Source organism: Camelus ferus, chromosome 15, assembly GCF_009834535.1.
Source record: "Camelus ferus isolate YT-003-E chromosome 15, BCGSAC_Cfer_1.0, whole genome shotgun sequence".
Taxonomy (NCBI): domain Eukaryota; kingdom Metazoa; phylum Chordata; class Mammalia; order Artiodactyla; family Camelidae; genus Camelus; species Camelus ferus.
In genome coordinates, this window is record NC_045710.1 from 13,233,359 (window position 1) to 13,258,916 (window position 25,558).

Sequence of the window (25,558 nt, forward strand, 5' to 3'; positions counted from 1 at the left end):
ATTTTACTAACTAGAAATTTAAACCATGCCAAATAAGAAATGAGTAGTTTAGTAAAACAGTAACTCTCAGCCTCTTAATGTCTACTTTTTCTTTTCATTTTAGAGAAATCTCTTAAAAACAAAGAGCTCTTATTATGAAGAAAACTTGCAGAATGACAATTTCTTCAGTTTCACTTCAGTTTTCTCCTAAATTCAAAATATAAATTGTCTTATATTTTTAAAAATGTTACTAAGATTGTTTTTCTCATCTATACTCTATTCATTTTAAAACTTTCTACCATGAACATACATTACTTTTATGCTCAAAACAGTAAGTGTTAAATTTCTTCAAAAAAAAAAAAAAAGTTGAGAAAATAATAAGAATAGACAGTAGGGGGCAACTCAATATTGCTATTTTCACTTTAGAAACAGTAGCACTATTTTGGAGCTATAATATCATCAAATTAAGTAAGCACTTTTGATCTTCCATTAAAAGTCTGTTAATAGTTTTTCCTCCATTTCTGAAGGAGAAACTATGTAACCTCTAAGGAGTAATTCTCGGCAACCTCCAGTCATCAGACATTTGACTAGCTTTTTATAAGTTGTTGTTTTCCTGTTGGTAGCAAAAGTGATACTGCACATCTGTTATACCTCCTGTCCCTCTCTTCCCTTACCCATTCTGAAACCCAACACCTTCCTACCCAACCCCTACACAAATATTTAAATCAAAACAAAACAAATACCATGTTATCAAAAGTTACAGATAAAGGAAACAGGAAATTTTTTACTTCAAGTCTTTTTTTTTTTCACTTGATTTCATGTAAAACCTAAGATCTCATATATTCATATAAAATAAAATTAGCATGTGTGCATGACAGCAGGTCAACAATGCTATGCTGCTTGTTAGCCCACTGCTTATTTGTATAGCTTTATCAGTCAGTCCCATCATCCCAATACTTTGGCCTAGCATGCTGCCTTGAAACTTGACATAATTGAGGCCAAATTTTGTGATAAAGAACAACTCAGCATTACTTAAAGGGAGTCAGTCCATGTTTATTACAAGAAGAGAACAACCTTCATTGTACTATCTTGAACATACTGTTTCTTTCTGTCTAACCAAATTCTCTCTAAGTATTTGTTATATATAGACAATTTTGCTTCTGTTTGCCCCTTTCATCAGGGGAGGGTTTGTGGGTGTTGTCATCCTGAAATTTCATTCATGTTGAATAAAATCAACTGGGTCAATTCATACTGTGGATCCTTCTCCAGCACCATTTTCAAGCAGGACAAAGCCCATCCCCAAGACATTATGGCAGATCACTAAAATGTCCACAGATCTAAATCTCAAACAGTCCTAAGCTTTTGTAATAGTAGAGAAGATATGTCTGTATGTATATGTACGTGTATATGCATGTGGGTGTATGTATGTGTATAAGCAAATATACATACAGACATATACATATGTGATAATTAGGTCTACAAGGCATGAGAGGTTGTTTTTTAGAGATTTTTGTTTCTGGATTAAACTGAACAAGAAGTAATGGCAACAACTCGAGATCTTTCTGAAATAATTAGTTGGAGGAAAAATTCTAGGGCTCAAGAATCAAAGAATTAGTGGCAAATGAGAAGGCTCCAAAAGAAAGTTCCCAAAAGATATGCCAGGAAAAACTTGAGGAGTCAACAGCTGACTGTGGAACTGAGGCAACTGGGAGTGTAACCAACAAGTCACAGTGCGGGCTAGAGGAATGGCAATCTAACTTTGAGTTCTCAGCTGATTCCTGGGATGAGAAAGGGAAAGGGAAGGAAGAGATATTCGGGCATTAGACCACGGACCAAGAATCACAACACTGAACATGCAGTCCTGCAGGAATCCTTAAGCCTACATCCCTGAAAATTTCTCTTTTATCAATGAAGCAGAGAATAGTTCAATTCGTGAAAACAGTCTTGTGGCAAGAAGGAACTAAGTTCAGCAGGAGATATATTCCCTAGGGCTGATCTCATCGTTAGATTTGGGGGAATATTCTATTCTGTCATAGGAGAAAACCAATTAGATTAAATTCATTGTGTTAAACTTACATAAGTTAGTAACTTATGAGATTCATTAGACATAGTAAATAGAGTGTATGTATGTGACTCTGCCTAGTATTTGATGAGGCACTAAAAATACAAAAGGCAACCAAGGCACTAAGTATTCATGACACACTAGATATACATGAGACATACAAAGTTCTCCATGTGTGTGAGGTCTTGATTCAGTTGCCCATTGGTGACACTTCTGGCCTGTCCTCTGCCCAAGAAATAAAACAGAATCCATGACTGCTCAGCGGGCTCACTGGCACCTACAGTTGTGACCAGGTGAAACTGCCTCTTCTATAGAGCAAGTGTGCCTCACTGGCCTCAAGCACATTCCATTTGATTGGGGCCCCTGGCTCAAATCTCAACTCAGGGGGAAGCTGACAAGGCAGAGTAGGAGCCAGGACATAAGAACAATACATAACTCAGGAATCAGGAACCGTAATCTTTCTACCTGACTGGCATCCTACACTAATAGTGTTAATCTATCCCATCACTTTCTCCCTGTTCTTCGCTGTGTATTTCAAGCTGATTCAATAAAGCATGTGATTTGAGCATCTCATGTGGTTTGTAACCTTTTCTGTTCCGTGACTTCTGGAATGGCTTGCCTGGTAGTGTATTTGGAGGCTATCATTAAATCAAGGTAAATTCCCACAAGGCACGTGAATGTAGTCAAGACTTCTAAGACTTCTGGCCTCATTTTACTTAGGCACAGGAGCCCACTATCCATCATGAACTCATCTGGGTTCTAAACCTCTTCTCGTAGCCCACTATTCTCAATCTGCAACAGGCTTAACTTGTCTCTACAGAACCAAAAACATATCACATTGAGAGAACTAACCTAAGCACTGAAGCTGCAATAACAATGTTGCATATTTCTCTGTATTGCCTCTACTAAAATCAGCCCAAATTCTGCATATAATCTTGATAAAATAGTGCTAACGTCTGGTCTGCAGCCACAAAATGAGAGGATGTAAATTCATGAGAAATAAATGGAGAACATTATTAGTTATATAAAACAGGTGAGAAATTACCTATTACTGATTACAATTTTTTCTTTTTAATTTAAATGACAGTGACTCAAAACATGCATAGTGAGAATCACTCCCCATAGTCCAAGAGTTGTTTAAATGAAAGGTCCAGCTTAGCAACAATGTTTCAAATGAATCTATAACTATAAACTGGATATCTTTGTATAAATTTATATCATTCTAAACAGAGCCAAGTGTTTGGCACAATAATATGAAGATTACATGCCAAATGCCATCTCTTAGATGAAACTAAAAGGGTAGATAAAAAAGGAAAATCTCTATAAAAAATAAGCTATTACAAATAATTCAAATTGTAAAAAGTCTTAAAATGCCTTCTCCTCACTGCTAAAAATAAAAGAGAAGACATTCAAGAAACTTATTTAATTAAATGCAGCTACAGATAGTGCTCATTTCAGTATTACAGCTGTTAAACCTCCTTCTCTTACAGGTTATGGCAATTCCCTAAATTCAACTTTGCCCCATTCCCATGATTCCCTCCTCCCCTGCACCAAGCTTTTTAATGAATTAGTAACCCTGACACTGTGAGAAAAAAAATTTCTTGTTTGGAATATTTCCATAGTATCATATAAACAACCACAAGATAGATAAACAGACAGACAATACGATGGATTTCCATACACTTTCTATGAAAATTAGCATCATTATTTAACAGTTATATTTTTACACAAAATTATACATAATTTATATATGTGTGTATATATCATGTATGTTATCTACTGAATTTTTTATAAAATACAACTATGAAATAATAATGCTGATTTTCATATAAGATGTTCAGAGTCAACTTTATTACAATAAACACTCCAATTATACATAGTTTGTCACTCCTTCATCCCACTGGACTATGACATAAGGGGCAAAAGTTGTAGTTACTGATTTCCTGAGCCAGAACACAGTGCTTGCACACGCTGCACATCCAGAATTGATACTCAGTGATTGGGCTTCCTGTGGCAACACACGTTGGCAGTTTCCCTTCCCCTCTGTAAAAATAAGAGGAAAAGCAATTATACTATAAAACTTCTAATTACTTAAAACTTTATTTATTACACTTAAAAAAACTGAAGAATGAAAAACATTTCAAGGTAAATTTCAAATAAAAACTTCTTACAATGAGAAAATAAAGCATTAATACACTTTCAAGAGTAAATAAAGTAGGGTATACTGTTAAGGTAGAGTACTTCAAAATTTAGTGCTTCTATTATTGCGTGACACTATTTAGGTATAAAAATCCAAGCTTCTAATAAGGTAGACTGACATCTACTAATTACAGTTAGCCTACCCTTCAAGAAGGCTGTCCAGTTCAGATTTTCTGTTATCTTTTGGAGTATGTTTGGTGAAGATTTCTAGAGCAAGATCTTCATATTGCTGTTTCCGTTCTGAATTGAGGGTCTCTAAAGATTCAAGTTTAATAAAAGCTTTTGAACAGGTACCAAAAGCTCTACTGGCACATGCACAGAGGGCCAACAGAGAGTAGATCTCAACGGCAGGGATAATGTCTTCATAGTCTCTCAGGTGAAGAGCTAGGAAAGAGAAGACAATTTGGATTTTTAAAAGCAATCATGATATCATGAACATGCATAGGAAAGAATCTATGTTAAGCTGTTTCAGTTTAACCTACATGAACTTAAGCAAACTTAAAGAAAACAATGGTGACTGAAGAACCAGTAGGAGGATGGAGGCTACATGATCTCCACATTCTGCAAACCCAGCTAACAACTCAGGGCCTATGAAAACAACCACCACCAAATGATGCACATGGTTGTGCCATTTAGAAATATACACACAGACTCAAAAAAAAAAAAGGTGTCAAAACACACATCTTTTGTTCCATATAAGTGTGTCAGATATTTCTGTGGATTCTCAAAATAATACATCCTGTTTCTTTTTGCTAAAAAAGCAAAGTATGAAATCATATGTTTTCTCTTTGTGTTTCTTTGAACAGATTATTGCTTTTCTGTTTGTCTTATTGAAACAATAGAACTTTGAGAAAAAAGAATGAAAATGAGACTCTAAGTTGTTAGTTCAGACAATTTATTTTGACAGCTACCGTGTCTTATTTTCAGTATTTCTACACTGCAGATATAATCTCTTTCTTTAAAATGCACTGGAGAATTAATAACAGATTAGCAACCAAATTGTATCTTTTTATTCTCTAGACCTGGCAATCTCAAAAATATCTTGTTAGAGTATAATACTGGAAACTTCATAAAACAATTCAAAGCAACATATTCATGTATTTTACAATAGATTCTTATACACTGGTGTTGGGGTCAAGTGTTTACAACAAAGCTCATTGGAAGAAATTTACAAAAAGGAAATTCACTGAATTAAAATAAAGAATATCCTCTAATTTCATAGGTTCATAGGCAATAATTTACAGTATGATATGATTTTAAGTAAAACTGTATACAATTTTATAGGCGTGGAGAAATGTCTAAAAGGAGGTTCACTCAAATGTTAACAATGCTTATCCTGGAGTTTTAAGATTATTTTATAAGTTATTAGATTATTTTACTCTTGTCTTTGCATTTTTTCATATTTTAGTTGAAACTGTTACATAAGTATCATTTTTATTTAAAAAGTTAAATGCTATAGAAATCTATCTACTAATATGGAAGTACTTGATAACAGATCATTGTCTTAAAAATTCACACAAGTATGGTCTGTTATACTCCCAGCATTGTAAAAAAAAATTATTTTTAAATATATATATACTTATTTTATTTCTATTTACATATATTTATTTTATATAATATACATTGATTCTTACATATTAAATATGTAAAGATTTATATTATATATATATATATATACACACACAAACACACACAAGGATATGGACTGGGCTATTAAGTGTTTAACTTTGCATAAATAAAATAGTGATAGTGAATGCTTTATAAATGTTCTTTTTCCTTACCTCAAACTTCTGCTTATTCTATTAACCATGTATATATTGCTTTCCATGTATTAAAAAATAAAAAGAACTTCAAAAAGAAAATGTACAAAACAAATCATAGATAGCAAATCTTGAACATATGAAAATAAATCCAGACAAAAAGTGTTACTGAAACTAATATAGGGGCAAAGTGAAGGAGCTGGCCCTTCATACTCAATTTATAATTTTTTAGGCATGTTACATAGACTAGGTTAACAGGCCCACCTGTCTTCAGTGCACTGTCAGCACTGCCCTCGTAGAGCTGCCTCTGTGCCAAGATGAAGAAGTGGTAAGCCTCAGCCCCCCTCCACGCATTATCTGTGAAACGACTAGTTGTGGACAGAGCTTCTTCTTCCAGCAAACCAGCCAAAGCAGAAGTGGCCTAGAAGTAAAGCAGACCCACATTTTCTGTCAGCACCACCATAACAATGGTCTTCCAATGAAGATGACTTCTGAAATTGTTATACATTAAAATACCTAAATTCGCAGATTTTATCATTACAAAACTCATTCCAGACTTAGTTTCTCCATTATAATTCATATTTTGTTAAACAGGTGTGATTAAATTTTGTCTTCAGTTTTATTGAGGTATAATTGATTTTAAAAATTACGAGATTTTTAAAGTGTACATCATGCTGATTTGATGTATGTATACATCGTGAGAAGGTTCTCCCCATGGTATGATCAAATTTTAAAATAGAATTAACTAGCCTTTAAATTAATGTAAGGTTCCATCACACATTAAAAGAATGTACATATTCTAGGAAAGCTTTTAAAACTCATTGTTAGAAAGGATTTTCCAAGTAAGGAATTTAAACAAAGATTACAGATTAGTCTTGTAAAAAAATAATTTGCAGTATTTGCAAGTTGCAATGTCTAAAATTTGAGTACCAATTCCAAATCATTCATTCATTTTCCTCATACCATTTAAGAAAATAAATGCAAACAAACAAGTTAAATGTCCTGTCCATAAAGAGAATTTTGGTAGTTCTTTTTTCCTTAAACACTTCAGATGATTTAATGTTACTAAATAATCTACCTTACCTCTGAGTTCTTTCCTTTAACTTTTCCTCGTTGGGCATTTTTCATTTGTTCATGGTACTGCTCTATAAGTAAAGCTGATAGTACATAGAGCTTCTTAACACGTAATGGTTTAGTTCTTTTCTTTGCCTCTTCATCTGCAATCTTTAAACATTTAAAGAGTTATGGAAGGTATTTCTTAAACTATATTTGTACACTTATCATTTCTGAAATATGATTCTCTAACAAAAAGGAGGAAAGTCAGTATGATGGGATATAAATACTACTCATTTATGATAAGTATTTTAAAACCCATTTCTTGGGGGTATAGCTCAGTGGTAGAGCATGTGCTTAAGCATGGGCGAGGTCCTGGGTTCAATCCCCTGTATCTCCATTAAAAAATTTTTTTTCTTTTCCTTAGTACTGATAAGTATTTAGTTTTTTCCTTAGTGTTTAGCTATTGGAGTTAGAGCTCATAACCATCTTAGACAGTAATAGATGCTGCTAAAAAACTAAATCAGAATGAAGAAAACTTTCATGGAATGGGTAGTATTTTCCATAACAAGGAGATTTTTAGAGTAATGTTCCAAGTACCCAGAAATAAGATGGCTTTAACATGGTACATCCTTCAGAAATTTAAGTTTATTTAAATGATTTGGAGGGAAAATTTTCCTTTTTCATTAAATCAAATGGGAAAAGAACAGAAAAGAATGTAAAATTTGTATACATTAATACTGTACTGGTCATCTTCCCTCCAAATGCATACTATTAAAAATGTAAAGTCTTTAAAATTTCAACATTTTAAATTGAGTCCTTTTAAAGGACTCAAAATTCTGCTGTCAGGGGTATTTAATTTCCACTTAAGGGAATTTGTACTTTATGGTCCCTGAAAAGTCTATAATTCTTTGTTAACTTTGATATTAAGTAAATATACAATTGCTTAGGTATCATTAAAGTGCTAAAATTAATAAATAGCCTTTTTAGTAAAAGGTAATAATACTAAGATAACATATAGTTACAATAGCAATGGAATGAGAGGGATTTTGCTATAACAAATATTTGTTTCCAAAGAAAATGGAAAAGGTACTCTTCAGTATAGAAAAAAAATTGGTAACTAGAAGAAACCAAATACTCACAAAGATTATTACATTACCTTAAACATCAGTTTAGCAGCATCATAAAAGTAACTGGCTTTCCGGTAGAGTTCTATGGCATCAAAACTTTTATTCTTTTCCAATAAATGAGATGCATACCTCGCTATCAGGGAACCAATTTCCTTCATACTATGACTTTTAGCCAATTCAACAGCTTTGTTCCACTGGATAAAAATATATATAACATACAGTTACCCAAGCATTTACAGTCAGATATGTCTTAAAATACACACAATAAAGCTTTAAGTTTATAAGAATACATGAGACTATATCAAAACGTAAAAACTGGTATCAATTTTTAAAAATCACTTAAAATCAGAGCAACTATAAATGTTATGACTCAAACATGTGTCAAAATAATCCAATGACCTAAGATATGCTTACGAAGTATATCTGAAAAAGAAAACTTCAAAGTTTATAATCACATTAATCTTATAATTCTCATTCTCTATTTGTTACTATAAAAGTAATACAAAATATGCAATTTCAGTTAAGAAAACGTCCTATCAGATTTAACATCTGAAGTTATTTTTATAAAGCAAATGAAGCTTTATAAAATACTTTAAAAAAATACTGAAAAGAATACATTGATAGTCAATAATTTCAATAATTCTGTACTTTAATTATAGTTAAATTCCAGCTCTTAAAAATATCAAATATATGGTTTCTATATAGGGAAAGGAAAATAGATTTGCCAAAATAAATATTGATAAAGCAATTCAATTCCTTCCTCTTGCAATGACCGTTAACTGTTCCTCCTTTGGAAACAAAACCCAATCATAATAAAATGCAGAAAATTATGAAATTACTTCCAGACAAAAATTTGCCAGACTAAAAGCAGTTTTGTTCATGTTCCCATATTGAATTAGTTACAAGTGGGTCACCCTTAATGGTAGCACTTCAAGAGGTAAGTGCACATTCTAACATTTTCTTAGTCCTCAACTAAGTAAGAGACAATCTGACTCCTTTCACAAAATCCATCTCAAGCTCTCCAACCCTTACATTGGCAACAGTCTTTAAAGCATCACTACGGTGACTTTGATTTCAGTTCCTTACTTGGTTGAGATGTACACAGGTATCCACTGCTGCCTTTGGTTGATAACATTTCAAAAACGCAGTCACTGCTTGTTCACACATTCCAACTCTCACAAACATTTGTGCTATTTCCTGTGGACAAAACAATACTATCAGATTTCACAGAACAAGGAAATCACTTATATTTTAACTTACGAAACTCCATAGGGACATGAATATTAACTTCACTGGTGTCTACCAATTCTCCTTTTAAACAGACACAGAGGTAGAGGCTACAAACCAGAAAGGATGCTAAGGCATCATGTTTTGTAAAATCAGTGACTCACACCAAGGATCTGGTTTTTAACCAGGTTCTAATGATATTGCACTTGTATCTTCTCTCAGTTCAGTAGCTATTTTACAGAAATGCCAAGTTCCAAAACAAACCCCACACTAGTGGGTAAAAAAAACCTTTAAGGCAATTGATGTTACACTCAATGTTAATCATTAGAGGCTTAAGGAAAACCTCACACTCACAGAGCTCTCAAATACCTCTATAAAAAATGCCCCAGACAAGTTGACCACTCATCAGTTCAGGAAGCTAGACCAAAAACAGAAGAGGGAGAACCACAACAAAACCCAGTCATACCCAGTGGGCTGTACTCAACATTTTCAGAATATCAGGTTTTTTTTCCTTTCTTATTATCTAATTGGTTAGTTTTTCTCTCTGCATCCCCACTCCTAAAAGATTTTGGGAAATATCATAAAAGTACATTTTGTACCCAACTATCTTTTTTTAAGTGATGGTTATATTTTTCTGATTATAAAGTAATTCTTACAGTAAAAAAAATTAGAAAATATGAAAAAGTAAAGCTACTCATAATTCTTATTACCCATAAGAAACCTCTCTCCATATTCTGATGGAATGTCCTAACATCTGTGTCCTATGACTATATGTGTATGTGTGTGTATGTATGTTTCATAATCATAGTATATACAGTTTTGTATACTGTATTCCCCACTTAAATATTTTGTTCATTTTCCCAATTATTAAAAAATCCTTCAAAACTTGATTTAAAATTTGCAGTTTAAATTAAAATATACTTTATGAAAACGAATATATGTATGTATATGCAAGACTGAGACATTGTGCTGTACACCAGAGACTGACACATTGTAACTGACTGTACTACAATTTTAAAAATTAAACTATACTTTAATTATTTAATTACTATTATTATTATAGCTATAATTAGTATTTACTCAATAATATTACTATTCTGGATACCCTACAGCAACATTTTTTTCTGCACCATCAGACACACCTAACAGATGACAGTAATATCAAATTCACTGTCCCTATATCCAGGGTTATGTTGTAAGTAATTTCAGTTTCTTTTCTACTTAAGTAAACACATAAGATTGAGAATAAGGGTATGTGAAAATGCCATTATTACAGGGATAATTGCTCTGATTCACAATGAAGAAAAAAACCTGAATTATCAGAATTCTTTACTCATCTATTAGTAGACAAAACATTGTGGGAGAACCTACAACTGATATATGTCCAGATCCTGTAGTTGAGAGCTCTTACCTCTCTAGGTATCATATAGCTCAGTGATTTATATTTCAGATAAAACAAATAAAATACAAGCTCATTTACATTATTCAACAATTAATTTAACGAGGCTTAAAAAGAGAAAATAGAACAAAATTAAAGAGAACTCTGCTTTCAGTTTCTCTTTTTTTTAACATTAAACCCCTTATTGTTAATGTAACCTAATAAAGGTCAAGCTATCTTTTTAAACTTTTCTCATAGCAAATTTCAAGCATACATACACACACACCACTCCTCAGACCCACCTCAGATTATTCTGAAGTGAAATTCTGACAACATATCATTTCATCTGTAAGTATTTCACATTTTCAGCTAACTCTTTAAAACAATTTTACAAAACTGACAACCCTACGCAAGAGTATGATCATGTTAAAACAGTAGGAATATGACTGACATTTTTCTCTCCATTTTCAAGCATACTGACAAATTTCTTTAATAACTAAAGCATCATTCTATGTCTAAGAAACTGTAAAGCTGTAGTAATTTTTAATTTTATGTATTATAGAGGACATTTCCTGACTATAACGTAAAAACCTTATAAAGTAACCTAACGGCTCCAAAAACTAAAATTTTTAATACCTACTGGAAGCAACTTGTGGTTTTCTGGAAGTGAATTGGCAAGATTCTCCAATCCTTCATAATCTTCTAACATATAATAACATTCAGCTAAGCGCTCCTGGTTCCGGCCTTGTACATAATACTGTACAGCATTCAACCTAGGGAAAGAAAAAAAAAACTTTTAAAACTAATGAAACTAGTATGAATGTCCTGATAAATAAGCACTTTCACAAAAATGTTCTTTCATTAGGATTCCAGTACTAGTATTACCCTAGTCATCATCTTCATTACAGAATGTCTTTGAATATTCTTAAGAAATACTGTTTTAATCTGATATACTGTTGTATTTCCTAACACTGACATAAATAAATAAGCATACTGATCAAAATGATAACTTAAGAACAAAGCCAATGATTTCTGGGAAAAAATCTGTAATAACAAAACAAGCAAATATAAACTATATCCTCAAACAGCAGAAAGTTATCTGGGACTAAAATGTAAGTTTTGTGAGTTTTGAAACTCTGAAGGCTTATGATGCTTACATGACAGCTTGAAGGAGCTCTTGCTCCTCAATGTGAATCTAGAACTACATGAATTTAGGCCCCGGGAAGATGGCCTTCATTTACCTAGCATTATGTCATAGGGGAGTACTCAGGCAGCCCTAGCATTATGTCATAGGGGAGTACTCAGGCAGCCCTAGCATTATGTCATAGGGGAGTACTCAGGCAGCCCTAGCATTATGTCATAGGGGAGTACTCAGGCAGCTACAATTTTAAGTGCTGGGTGAATGGATGAGGGGGTCCAGATAGGTTACCTACCACTTTTGTCGATCAGCAAAGTAGTCTCCGATGGCATTGTGGGCTTGTTCAAGGAGACTGTCATCTGCATCACCAGATCCAGTTTTCAGGAGTTGAAGTACTCTAAACCAATCTCCCAATTTCTGCCGGAGGCCAATAGCAAGATCTCTACAAAAAAATGACATTCATTCATTCATTCACTCATTCAACAAATATTTATCAAGTGCCTACTCCATGCTAGGTTCAATTCTAGGGCACTGAGAATACACAGCAATGAATGGACAAATGAGGTAACTCTACAAACATTTTAAAATTTAGCCCCATTAGGTAAAAGGCAATAGGGAGAACCTGGAATAAGAAAAGGGAAACAATTTCCTGCCTCTTATTTTCCTAGACTTTCAAGTTACTTGGCAAAATAATGATTTAAAAAACAGTCACTTCTTTTCATCAGTTTTTTAAGACATGATCAGGCTTATTTCATGTTTACATGTTTGGTTTTATACTTCTTGTGAGGGCCCAAGTTGTATTAGCAATCTCTCAGAACTACAAATAATAAAAATTAGATAAAATGTTCACAGCTGAAATGAAGTTCATAATTATTTTCTACAAATCAAATGAAATATGAAGAATAAAACTCAGTCCCCTAATACCTTTGATTGTTATTTCATGCTCCTTGACAAAAGGCCTAAATCAAAAAAGAGAACCCAAACAATCAGCTTAGTAAATAAATGCTAAAGCTTCCAGTTTCTGCAGCCATATATGACTTTTTTCTCCTACCAAATGAAAAAACTAACCCATGGCCAGCCCTTACTACATGTATAAAAAGGGAAGAAAGCTGCCCCCAAATTACAAAGCATAAATTCATGAAGGTCATGCAGAATATCCAGGTTGTAATCCAAACTGAATTTATTTTCTAAAACACATGGTTTTACAATCCCTACTTGAGAAAAAAAAAAGTTACAATTTCTGGAAGTACTCCGGGTGCCGGCACCTTCATCACTGACCTTCTGTCCATATCGAGGTACATTCTCTCTGCTTCCTCGAACCTGCCGAAGTAGGCGACCACCTCCGCCTGCTTCATGGACTCGCTCTGTAGGTTGCCCAGGCGCTTCACAAACTTAATGCCTTGGTAATCCTTACAGCGCACGAACGCCTGCTCCGCAGTGTGCAAATCCAGCTTCTGAAGAGCTGCTTCAGCCAGCAGGCGCCTTTAGTACAAAAGAACAGGAAAGCATATGGCAAGTTACTGATAAACAAGTTTCGAATCAGAATTCAATTATTACACCTGTTGTTTCTAGTGAACCATGGTGGGAAGTGATTATTTTAACACATTTATCCACGTTCATATCATTTTATGCTTGTGTTGAGTACTTCCAAATCGAAACTGAATTTCTGTATTTTTAAAAGAACAAGAACGGAAGTCTACTCCCATCAGGAGGCTAGGATGAGTGCAGAGGAAGACAGAGCTGAGACTGTAAGGCTTACACCTGACATGTGGGGAGGTTTTTTTGTTGTTGAATTTTTTAAATACCAAAGTCGGGGGTGTGGATTGTCCTCTATGAATTGAGATGCATCTTCAATTCCAACCTTCTCAATCAGTGCTCGGCTATCTCGCAGGGACCGAATCTCGAAGTTAATGATATAATCTTTGTTTGGATGTTCTGGATTCTGAAAGTAAAGATGAAAAGGAAAAAAAATAGTTCCCTGTAGAATATGTATTTCTTTTTTACAGTAAAAAGCAAACAAGGAACTGCATCATATTATGAGCAAAACCAGGAAGAAAAGAATTCCCATATATGAATCTTTTGAGTTATCTGGAAAACACCCCCAACCCACAAGTCCCTCCTGAGGTTAAAAGGGGACAGTGGTGGAAGGGGGGGTCCCTCACAATTACGCAGACTTGTTCAGATTCTTCCTTTGGACAAATGGAATAATCAAACTTACTTCCAAGCATTGTGAGGATTAACTGAGAAAACACATCAAACATTTAGCACAGTGCCTAGCTGCACTACTCACATTATTCGCAGTCTCAGAACTGAACTCATGCTCTCTTGCTTCAAATCTTAGAAGAGATACACCTACCAACTGAACCACAGCATCCCAACCCTCTTCCGGTGGCTGAATGTCTTGTCCATCTCCCCAGATCCTCCACTTGAGGCCAGAAACTGTCTTACTAGATCTCAATAAATATTTGCTGAGTCAACGAATAGATGAACTTTGGTTAAATATCTTACCCACTAAGAGCCTTCCTCATCTACAAATGAGGTCTGTGTAATATCTACCAAGTACAGTTGTAATGACAAATAAACATAAATATGCAAAGACAAATGAACACCTCATACGAAGGAACGTCAGTAAATGTTAATTCCCTTCCTTTCCTTTTTGCATTCCTTCTTCTCTAGTCTTCCAAGAAAGTTCTCATGTTATTTCTCTTTTTCCCCTATTTTACTGAGATATAATTGGCATACAACATTGTATTAGTTTTAGGTGTATAACACTCATGTTATTTCTGAAAACTGTATGTCTGAAGGAATCCACAGTTTACCTAAACAATTCCCGGGTCGACAAGGCCTCAGTGGGAACTGAAGTATGACAATATTCTTTTCTTTATGGGTTGGCACATAGTAAGTCAGATAACAAAATTGTCACAGAGAACTTGGTTTCCCTTACAGTTTAACCAGCCCTGCCAATAAACTGGGCAACAGTACTATAGATATTCTTTATTCTAGAATTAGATATGCAAAAAATGTGTCCAGTGTATCAAGAATTTTAAAGTACATCTAACAATTTAAATATGCATTTTTAAAAATTCTTCATAAAAATATAATTATCAGGCCAACAATATCACAGGCATTTTTAAGCATTCTAGATCTTAAAGCAATCAGCAACTATGAGCCTTTCTTAAAAACTACAGTCATGAAATCCAGCCAACTGAAAGATTAATCAAAATTAATAATTCATGTACAAAGAAAATGCAGAAAAAACTGGTAATAGCTGTCTCTTAATGTGAGACTAAGTAACTGAAAATTAGGGTTACACAACAAAGTGTAAAGTTCTAAATCTCGACAACATAAAAATAGTATGTCTGAAAAAAAAGAAGGAAAGAGGGAGAAAATGTAAGAGCATCATCTTTTAGAGTGGACAATCAATACTATTAACAATGAAAATGTAGTTTAAAACCAATAAACTTAGTTTTTCATAGTTTTTTCTTACCCAGAAAAATGTATTGTTTGTGGTGAGAAAAAATTACCTAATGTTCTACAATTCCTTCAAATACTGTCACATTATTAAATTAAAATTAAATTTAACACTAAAAAGTAGATTGTACAGTGATGCCATTCTTATAAAATTATTTCCATTTATTTTTCTAGTCTATCAAATGTATCTTTCTACATACGGGTTACAGCTTTCTAGAATAATGTTCTGGTGTTTACCTAATGTTAATCATTAAAACATCTAGATTGCAATAAAACCTCAGACATTCCTTTCTGATGTTTGACAGCTGACAACTTTTAAGCCTCATCCCTCCCCCTTCTCCTTCCGCCTCACATCTGGGCAAGGTGATGAGAAAGAACAAGTGGTCCATCCTTTGGCGCCACAGGAGTTTCAAAACTCACAAACATCTACGTACACATGGAAACCCTCACCCTAACCCCACCCTCTAACTCCGCCACGTCCCAAAAAAACCAAGCCAGTCTCCTTTCTCTGCTCTCAAACCATCTTTGGACCAGCTTGGGAAGCCTGTCCTTTCTCCCTTAAAAACCCCATTATGAAGGTAATATCTTCTTGCACCCTTTTGGTATGTCTGTAGTGTCATCACTCTTGACATGCGAACCAAGTTTAGGGTGGAGGCCCATCCTGCTGCTGCAGAGCAAGCATCATTAGCAACAAACTGGTTCACAATAAAAGAGCTGCGATTTACATATAAACCAAAATATGAAAACATGCTATAAAATGCAGCTAACATCTGGAAATTTAAAATCTATCCCAATTCCAAAAGACATACACAGTACATAGACAAAGTAAATATTTAGATAAAGTGAAGGTAAATTTTCAATATATTCTTAAAGTAAACAATTCTCAAAGAATGTTCAATGAAGGCCAAAGTAGAGATTCAAAAATTATCTGAATTCTATTATCTGGAAATAGAGTATTTTATGAAAACCTAAAAACAAGATGGGAGGATAGTGGACCTCCAAACAAAAGTTACTCAAATATCCCTGAACAAGATAAAGACTAAAGAAAATTATCAAATATTTCTTCAGTATCTCTATTATTAATATTAAAATAATGATGACAACAATTATCTACCAGTTTTCAGTTCCTCCCGCTGTGCTAAGTGCTTTTCATAAATTATCTTGTAAGATAACAATCATATAAGATAGGTGCTATTACCATCCACATTTTATAGAGGTAAACACTGAGGCTTATAAACAGGGAAGGAAAATGAAGTTGAAAAGATGAAGGAACCAGCCTAAAGGTTGTACAAGTGACAGAGCAAGGCTGGACCTCTTCAACCCACACTCCTAACCAGGACACTACACTGCCCGGTGCAAAAATGAATCCTAGTTAAGCCAGCAACAAAAATATAATTGTTTCTTAACAAGAATTACCTTTAATATCTCATCCAAAAGAACAGATTTGATTTCTAAGTCCTCAAAGTTACAAATATATCCAGAAGTCTGAATGGGCTCCTTTAAAGACAAAAACAAATGTTAAGTTTAATTGTACAAAATTTCCCTTCTTTAACATATCATGATTTTAAATTTTATTATCAAAATTTTCAAAACAACAAAAAAGTAAAGAGAATGTCATTAACACCCATATAGCCATCATCTAAATAATTAACATTTTGCTAAATACGCTTCAGTCAATTTTTTTGGCTAAAGTATTTCAAAGTAAATTTAGAGACATCATGACATTTCACCCCTATTTCAGCACATACCTTTAAAAGAGAAGGATGTTCTCTTCTAAATAAGTAAGTATACATCTATGATGGGTACGGATTCAAAACTTTAGAAAACCCTTGTTTGGAAAATGTACAAAAGTACAAAAATACGAAACTGATGAAAATGTGAGATATGAAAGGACTATGAATATAAAATAATAGCACCAAAGAGAGGGAAGATCCAAGACAAAGAATAAAAAAGCTGAATCAGTATCTTGAGAGGGTGACGAGATGAAAAGGATCAAGCAGGGAATATCAACATTAAACAGTTATTTTTTAATTTTCAAAGAAAATGTACTTTATCAATGAACTAGAACTTTGTACACAAATGGCACCCTTTTCTCACACATAATCTGAAGAAAGGTTTACAACTTAAGGAAAGGTATGACTCTAGAATTCATAGTTAATACTCAAATGGATAAAAATGTATTCAACATTAACCATCAAATAATAGCTTATCTCCTGAATAATAATAAAGAACACTGTGTCCTGAAGGAGTTCTAGTAAGCTCTGTTTTGAAGAGTATGTCTTCACATGCTCAGTCAGTAAGCAGCTGGAGGAATAAATAGCAGAGTAACTAACCAAGCAGGGACCACAGCCAGACAGCGTTCTCATGAATGAAAAGAACAGCACAGCATGATTTATAAAGAAATTCAGTCAGTGGTAAGGTTATAAGAAATTCACCTAGTTCTAAATCTAATAGAAACTGAAGAACTTAACGGGCCAGACAACAAACTCCAAAAATAAATAAATAAAAGGCTGTTTTGTTAAACTACTCAAGGAATGCTTTCCACCAGCCTAAGATTTCCCCTGGTACTAGATTAACTATGTGTGCTACACACACATTATGGACAGCTGGGCATAATCCTCTCCCTTTTCTAGGCATATGATTTCAGAATTACTATAAGTAGAGCCAAGGATGGAAAAAGGACCCTAACATTCAGAAAGTATTTTACTTCCATCCTCAAGGTGATCCCATGGGATAATTTTCATACTTGTTTTGTAGCAAGGGTCAAATTTCCCTCGGATCCTTGAAAGCAGCCTATGCATACAGGTCAAATGCAGCAGCCCTGAACACCTTTCTTTTGAGCCATTCCCAGTTACAAAAATCCTTAAGACTCCTAAAAACTTCAACAAAAACCTTTGAGAGCAATTTACATCAGGTCATTTACTAACCCAAAGATTCTGAGTAGGGCTCAAACGGGGAAATGTGAAAATAATTTAGGATATTAAAGAGGCAAAGAGTTTACCACTAAATAAATCATTACAGAAGATCTTCAGTAGCTCAGAGGCTCAAGCGAGCAATTTCTTCCCAAGAAGGAAACTATAGGTCCAAAGAAACATCAATTAATGACACAAAGCATTTATCAAGTCATCTCTTATTATGCACAGTAGTGGAATATAGCAGGAGTACCGAAACTTCCAATGTGAAAATCCACTAATAATTCAAAAATTGTTTAAAAGATTTACTTTCTTAACGATGTTTTGATTAGGCTACTGCTCAAATGATTCTGAATTTCCTAAACACATCTACAGCTGATACAGAGCAGACTAAGTGACAGGAAAATTCAGAGGCTAAAAATTAGCTGATGAGAGCCACAAGTAGAAAATAAAACTGTAACTTGAAAATCAGTGAGAAAGGGGCTCCCTGATAGCTCAGAGAACGTAGGCGAGGCACAGTAAGACCATCAGGGTGAGGAAGAACATGGATTAGTGGGTGACGGACTTCATGTAAACACAAATAAGACAAGGTAAGCACAGAAGGTGGACAGAAAGGCAAAAGTATGAAAAGATAAGGCAGTTTCAAAACCACATTTTTTGTTTAGGCTGTTTTAAGCAATTTCAGTAAATAACACTATTTTCTTTCTTTTTTTTTTTTTTTACTTTAACAAAGGAAAAAACAAAGGCTATACAGTTGGTGACCATGGTTCCATCTTTTAAAAAGGAGAGAAATACTTAGAAGCGTCTTTCAGAGAAAGTAGAGAATCTTTAAAGGAGTAAATATTATTCCCACTTAAGACCAAATATTTTTAAATTCCACAGAAATGTTTCTGTTTATTTTCAGAAATTCATGGAGCCAACACTAATAAACCTCTTGAAGAAACAAAGGGGAAATGTCCAGGTTTTGATATTTGGCTCATTATTTATGCACTGTTAATGCTCATTTCTTGTTTTTACCTCAGGATCCAAGTTTCTGAAAACATACATCCTTGTCTTCTCCATCATTGCAAACAGATCAGGATTATCTTTGGCCCACTTCATATCCCAGACATCTTTTCGCTCCAATTTTAACAACTCGCCGGTGACTTGCTGTCCTGTGCTGTCTGTTACCCGAGCATCCAAGTCAAAGAAGGTTAGAACTCCTGCGATGTCTATGATTGCAAGACGACTACAAACGGTGAAATTGAAAGAGGGGAAAAATTGTGAAAGTGCCACCAGCGATCATGAATATAATTACCTACCACCATTCTTCAAAATTAGTTCATCAGAACCTGAGAATCAGGGAGAAATGGCTTTAAATAAATAACTGGCTTTAAACACATGTTTATAAATTTGTTAGACGATGTGGGCTGCTTTCCATTTTGCTTCCGTGTGAGAAAAAAATATCCAAAGGGACTAAAGCAATTGGTGTGTAAATAAGTTAAAATATTACACTAGAATTTCTATATTTTGCCCAGTTAGAGAAAGATATCTAAACACAGTATAGTAAATACAGTGTTTAAATACAAATACAGTATAGTAGTCACACTGAGCTTTATTAAGTAGAAAACAAACACATATCTTTGCATTTATTACATAAGTGCAACAATCCCAACGAATAACTTCTAAGTCCAACATCTAAGTGAGGAAAGTTTTCAGACTTACCTGGAGTTGCAATTCAAGGATAACTGGTAGGCTCGACAATTAAGGGAATATTTTTGAATCAAACCAACATTAGGAAGACTGTATCTCTGAATGGTGCCAGATTCACGACTCTATGGAAAATATGTTTGATTATGAAAGCATATTTAAACATCATAATAATATATTACAACTACAGGTCTCCCTATATGTTCATACAACTGTTTCAAAGCCAAAGTGATGGTGTCATAGTGAATTCCCAATTCCATACTCAGAAATATGTTCTGAGTACATGTTTACCTCCTAATTTAATTAAAACCTTTTTAAAGTGGCTGAAGGTGATCTAATTTTTTAAATGTAACATTCAAGAAAGAAATCAGAAACCTATTCTTTGATAATACACAAAGATTTCTATCACAAGGAAGAAATATCTAGGATTATTTACAGTTGTCTTGGTTAATATTCAGGGTACATTAAAAGCTAAAATATAAAGTACTTATATGAAATATCAATATAAGATCATTACAGGAAACAGTTGTTACTGAAAGTCTACATTTTTCTCCTATGCCATCTATGTGATACTAGTTTGTGGCAAAGGGAGATAATCAGAAAACAGTGATACAATGAGTATTAGTCTAAATGTGCTTAAAAATAAAACAGAGTGTAAGTTTCTGTGCAACTCTGTACAAGCCTCAAGGTTGACAGACCAAGAGTTAGAGCAACAGACAGGAGAGAGCTATGATTTCCAAACCCTGCCGTGCCTCAGGCCACGGCAATGGGAAAAAGTGCAAGGCTGCACTCAGCCATCCCTCCCCGCCATCCCCCCCACCCCTAATCCGAGCATCACTGCTCTTGCAGCGCCTGCAGAGGGCCTATCAGAAAGGCTGGGGAGAGCGGGGTGGTCAGGAGCGGGGATGTTTTTAATGTATAAAAGGGAGGTATAGTCTTTAAAAGAGTTAATATGCTGAGGTACACAATAAGATTTTGTTTTTGAAAAAGGGGGTTCTGTGGTCTAAAAACGTTGAAAAAGTAATGGTTCTAAAAACCATTTGAATTTCTACAGTGGAAACTTAAATGCAGAAGATATCTTTTCCATTAAAATTTTTGGCTGGTATTAAAACTATTTGAGTGTGTTGCTCATAGGTACACCCTGTCATCTAGGAATCAAGTCAATTTTTGTGACTGATTTGACTTGCATGTTTTTTGATTTTTCCTGCAAATGTCAGAAACACAACTAACACAGCCAAAAAAAAAAAACAAAAAAACCTGTATATCAAAGAATCTAAAAAGAAAACAAGAGATTCCTCAGATCTGACTGTAAGATAAACTGCTTAAAACATACAACAACATCATTAGATGAGGAATAATGAACACTATGTTCTTAAGATTTTTCCTCCCATAAACTTAGCTAATGTCTAAAGAATGTAAGTAGAACTGGAAATACACACTATCAAGGATCTGTTTACATAATTCAAATTCAGTGACTCCACCAGCATTACTACATTAAACATTTATTTCTAAAATTAATATTTTCAAATATCAGAGCTCAAGAAAAGACACTGTAACATTGATACACTGATTTTGTTTGAAAAATTCAACAAAAATTTACCACAGACTTTACTTCACTGGCTAGCAAACACACTACCTCCTCATTCTAAGTCTCGTGAAACTGACTGAGCCAAAGCACCTTCTCTGGTACAAAATAACAGGCCACATAAAGGAGGCAACTTTCCAAGACCCACTACCACCATCCAGTCCTCTCCACATCTGCCAACCCTTTACAGGGCTCATTCAACCCCGTGTCAGACTCTCCCCAGCTGGCCACTGTTCTACTGCTTTTATAAACTGCTATTTCTGCAAATGATTAATAATTTGTGAGGCAATCTTTAAAACGTTCTTATTTCTTACGTTGGACGTAGTAAAACTGGAGGGGCCCAAAGATGAAATTCAAATCCAAAACATACTGCTTTATTCTATTTTTACAATTTAAACAATTCTCATTCATAGAAAAAATTTTTTAAGAACTTACCACAATCAATGTCTTGTCAGATGCAGTTATGGCACAAATTGGATCCCTTGTTCCCTAAAATAAATCAATGTTACTCTTTAACAAATATTTATTGAATGACTAATCTGGTATAAGGTAGTATGAAATTCACGAAGAAGAATACTTCACTATAGCATCTAAGTATAGAAATCTCTGCCCTCAGGGATTACTCAAAAGTCTACTGGGGAAGACAGTGGACTGACACCTAATGACAGCGCAGTATGGTAAGAGGAGAGGTAAACTCAGGAGTTGTGAGAGCACAGAGGGAGGAGCGTAAACTTACAACAAAATGTGAAGAGAGCCAAAAACCTGAGCTTAGCTGTAGAAGATGAACATTCGGCAGAAGGACCAGCACATGCCAGAATGAGGAAGGGGCAAACGGCACGGCACTGTACAACCTGGATGGGTCTTTAGCATTTTTTTGGTTTTGGGTTTGGGTTTTTTGGGGAAAAAAGCCAATCTCAAAAGGTTACATGCTATATGGTTCCATTCATAAAACATTCTCAGAGTGACAAAACTATAGAGACGGAAACAGATTAGTGACTGCCAGGGGACAGGGATGGGGGTGGAGAGGGTGTGGAAATGAAGTAGCATGAGGCAAGTTCCTTTATGGTGATAAAGTTACATAAACCTACATGTAAGAACTAGTGAAAACTGAGTAAGGAACTGGGTCATAGTCTAGTTAACAGCATCATTACCAATGTCGACTTCCTGACTTTGATGTTATCCTACTATTACATGTCACCACTGAGAATCTGGGTAAAGGGGTTCTATGCGCTATTTTTGCAACTTCTTGTGAGCCTATGATTATGTCAAAATAAAAATTTTTCTTTAAAACCAAAAGAAGAGAAAAAGCAGCAGATTCAGAAAAAGTTTTTCAGAATAGAAATTTTTAAAAGAATTACTAGAATAATATGCTATTCACTGGAAATAATTTTTTTTCTGGTCTCAAAATAAAACTACAGTATTTCTAAATCTACGGATATTAACATTTGCTGGCAATAATAAAATCACCTACTTGAATGGCTTTACTATAATCAAGCACCCCATCCACTGACCCAGAAGGAGTATCATCAACATGATAAATTCTGAAAAAAAAAAAAAATTCAAATTTCAATGACAGTATAAGGAAGATTTTTACTATTTCATGATCTCTAGGACAATTAAAGGATTGGATGACACCAATGAATATTGTTATTTAATATAAATATCTTGATTATTTTAAAGAGTTCTTGGCCCAGCTCAGTCTTATAAAGGCAGAAACTATCTACAAGGTGTTTACTAGTTATGTGAGTGCCATGTTCCTAAAGGCTGTGCTAAAAATATATCTGGATGCTGAATCACGTATTTCCAGTGAACTGCAGTAAGCCCCAAGAGATAGCTTCCCTTAGTCTCCAAATGAACACCAGTTAGCAGTAACTTCCAATGCACTAAGTTACTCTGTTGCTTCTCCATAACTTCCCTCCTGTCACTGTGCTCACTAAAGGTAGAACTGAAGTGTACTTGGGAAGCTCTAATGAATGGAATTTTTGTTCTGAAGTAAAGAATCCTCCCCTGTGCTTACCGGTTATGAAGCTGCCCCACCTTGTGCACCATCTCTCGGGCACCTGTGTGGTACTGCTTACTCACATCGCAGTATCACTGCTAGTGTCCTTGTCTCTCCCACTAGATGGTGGTTTTCCTGGAGGCAAAGACTGCATCTCCAGTCCCTGCCACACAGTGTCAGGGGCTCTATAATGTCTGATGAAAAAAATACTAAAATGAATGGAGGTGAATAGAGAAGAAATATCATAGGAATGCTATGAGGCCCTGGGCAAGTTATTTAACTTCTCTGAGCTGCAATTTCTCCATCTGTAAAATAAGGTTAACAATTTCCCCTTTGCAGAGTTTTTGAGAAGCATAAATAAAATGTTTGTAAAGCACACATGCACAGAGCTTGATATCTAAAGGGAGTTTAAGAAATTATAGTTGCAATATAACCACAGGAAAAATCAAGTCATTTTCTATCTTTAAAATATGAAATTTTGTCATTGTTAAATTGATGCCACATTCGTACTTTCAGCAATGTAATAGGGAGATCAAATGTCAAATAAATGTAATAGAAATGTATCAAATACAGAGAGGTATATCATTTTAGAAGTACCAAGTTTCTGCTTTCTAATACATATCTATTAAGTACAAACATAATATTTCTACTTAGTTATCACAAAATAAAAGTCGAAGGTTAAAATAGGAGGTCTCTCAAAAGATCGTGTGACCGACATCCTTTCCTTAAAACAAGCAGGAAACCACAAGGAAGGCCAATCGGGGCAGAGTGGCTCCATGTCCCATCCCTCCTTATCAGCTGGTAACCTCTGGCAAGTCATTTAAGTCTCTTTGTCTCAGTTTCCTCTCTGTGAAACAGGAATAATAAGAGTCCTAACTAGACTTACCAGAGTCTGGCACATAAGAAGTACTCAGTCAGTGTTGGCTCTGATCACCATCGTCAACTGTATTTTACAGACAGGGAAACTGAGGTCCAGAGGGAACGGACTCAAAGTCATTAAAACTAGTAAGTACATCCCAGACAGAAATATAAGGAAAAAGGAAATGATACCTTCTTTATTTAAACAAAACCCAGAATCTCTTTAGCTGGTTAATGGAGGACGCTCACTCAGTGAAGACGCTAGAATTTTCTGCCCCAACTTTTCCCAAGATCCACTTTCTCCCCCAAAAGAGGCCAAAGGCCCTTCCCATTGAGTTGTTCAGAACTACCGAGAACACAAGATACAGTATTTTTCAACTTTTTTTTTTCTGCTTCCACATGAATTCACATATCCAATTTTTTTTTTAAACTGGGGTTATAACTCTTATCTTAGTACATGAGTGAGTCTTAAAGGAAAGGGAAGACTGCAGTAAGATCTCAAGTATGTGTGAAGGAAGATGACTGCTAATTATAGTTCTCACGCATGACAGTTTATAATAGCTATGTCTGATTTAAATGTGGTATGGTTGAGTTACTAAAAAATATGCATCAAAAGATATACCTTTCTCTGCCTTCTTTTCGAGACCGTGTGATCTGATTAATTTCCAACGCTGTGAGCTTCTTTGCCACACGATATTGCCAGGTATAAAACGCTTCTTTCGAAGCTGCTATCACATGGGTTTTGGTCATTGTAACAAATAATGGTACTATTAAAAAGAACATAAAGACAATTAGGTTACAGTTAGACAGAATCACAAAACGTTTGTGCTTCAAAAGACTTCAGTGATCACTGAGTCCAATCCCTCATTTTACAGACAATATACTCCACACAGTCTGGGGCATCAGAAATTCTGAGTCAAAAGCTTGTAGGACTATACAAAAATATCAACTCAAAATGGGTCAAAGACCTAACTATAGAACTGAGAAGGTAACTTAGGTACAAATCTTTGTGACCTTGGGTTAGACAATGGTTTCTTAAACATGACACCAAAAGCGCAAGCAGCAAAAGAAAAAGTAGATAAACTGGACTTTATCAAAATTAAAAATATCTGTGCTCC

General features: G+C 34.7%; 1 protein-coding gene across 2 annotated transcripts in view; it reads right to left on the reverse strand.

Moving 5' to 3' along the window:
• Positions 1–3,089: 3,089 nt before the first annotated feature.
• Positions 3,090–25,558, reverse strand: part of WDR35 (WD repeat domain 35) — a 49,182-nt gene continuing 26,713 nt past the window's right edge. The window contains exons 12-27 of one of the 2 annotated variants that reach the window (XM_032497082.1): positions 25,063–25,207; positions 23,055–23,124; positions 22,019–22,072; positions 20,014–20,123; positions 19,327–19,537; positions 16,814–16,894; positions 13,732–13,868; positions 13,205–13,408; positions 12,222–12,368; positions 11,429–11,561; positions 9,270–9,380; positions 8,213–8,377; positions 7,084–7,224; positions 6,265–6,421; positions 4,384–4,624; positions 3,090–4,084 (exon numbers count right to left, since the gene is read on the reverse strand). In XM_032497082.1, coding sequence (XP_032352973.1) covers positions 3,934–4,084; positions 4,384–4,624; positions 6,265–6,421; positions 7,084–7,224; positions 8,213–8,377; positions 9,270–9,380; positions 11,429–11,561; positions 12,222–12,368; positions 13,205–13,408; positions 13,732–13,868; positions 16,814–16,894; positions 19,327–19,537; positions 20,014–20,123; positions 22,019–22,072; positions 23,055–23,124; positions 25,063–25,207 — 2,258 coding nt within the window. In that variant the 3' untranslated portion in view covers positions 3,090–3,933. The remainder of the gene's footprint in view (positions 4,085–4,383; positions 4,625–6,264; positions 6,422–7,083; positions 7,225–8,212; positions 8,378–9,269; positions 9,381–11,428; positions 11,562–12,221; positions 12,369–13,204; positions 13,409–13,731; positions 13,869–16,813; positions 16,895–19,326; positions 19,538–20,013; positions 20,124–22,018; positions 22,073–23,054; positions 23,125–25,062; positions 25,208–25,558) is intronic. The other variant, XM_032497083.1, reaches the window with a different exon arrangement.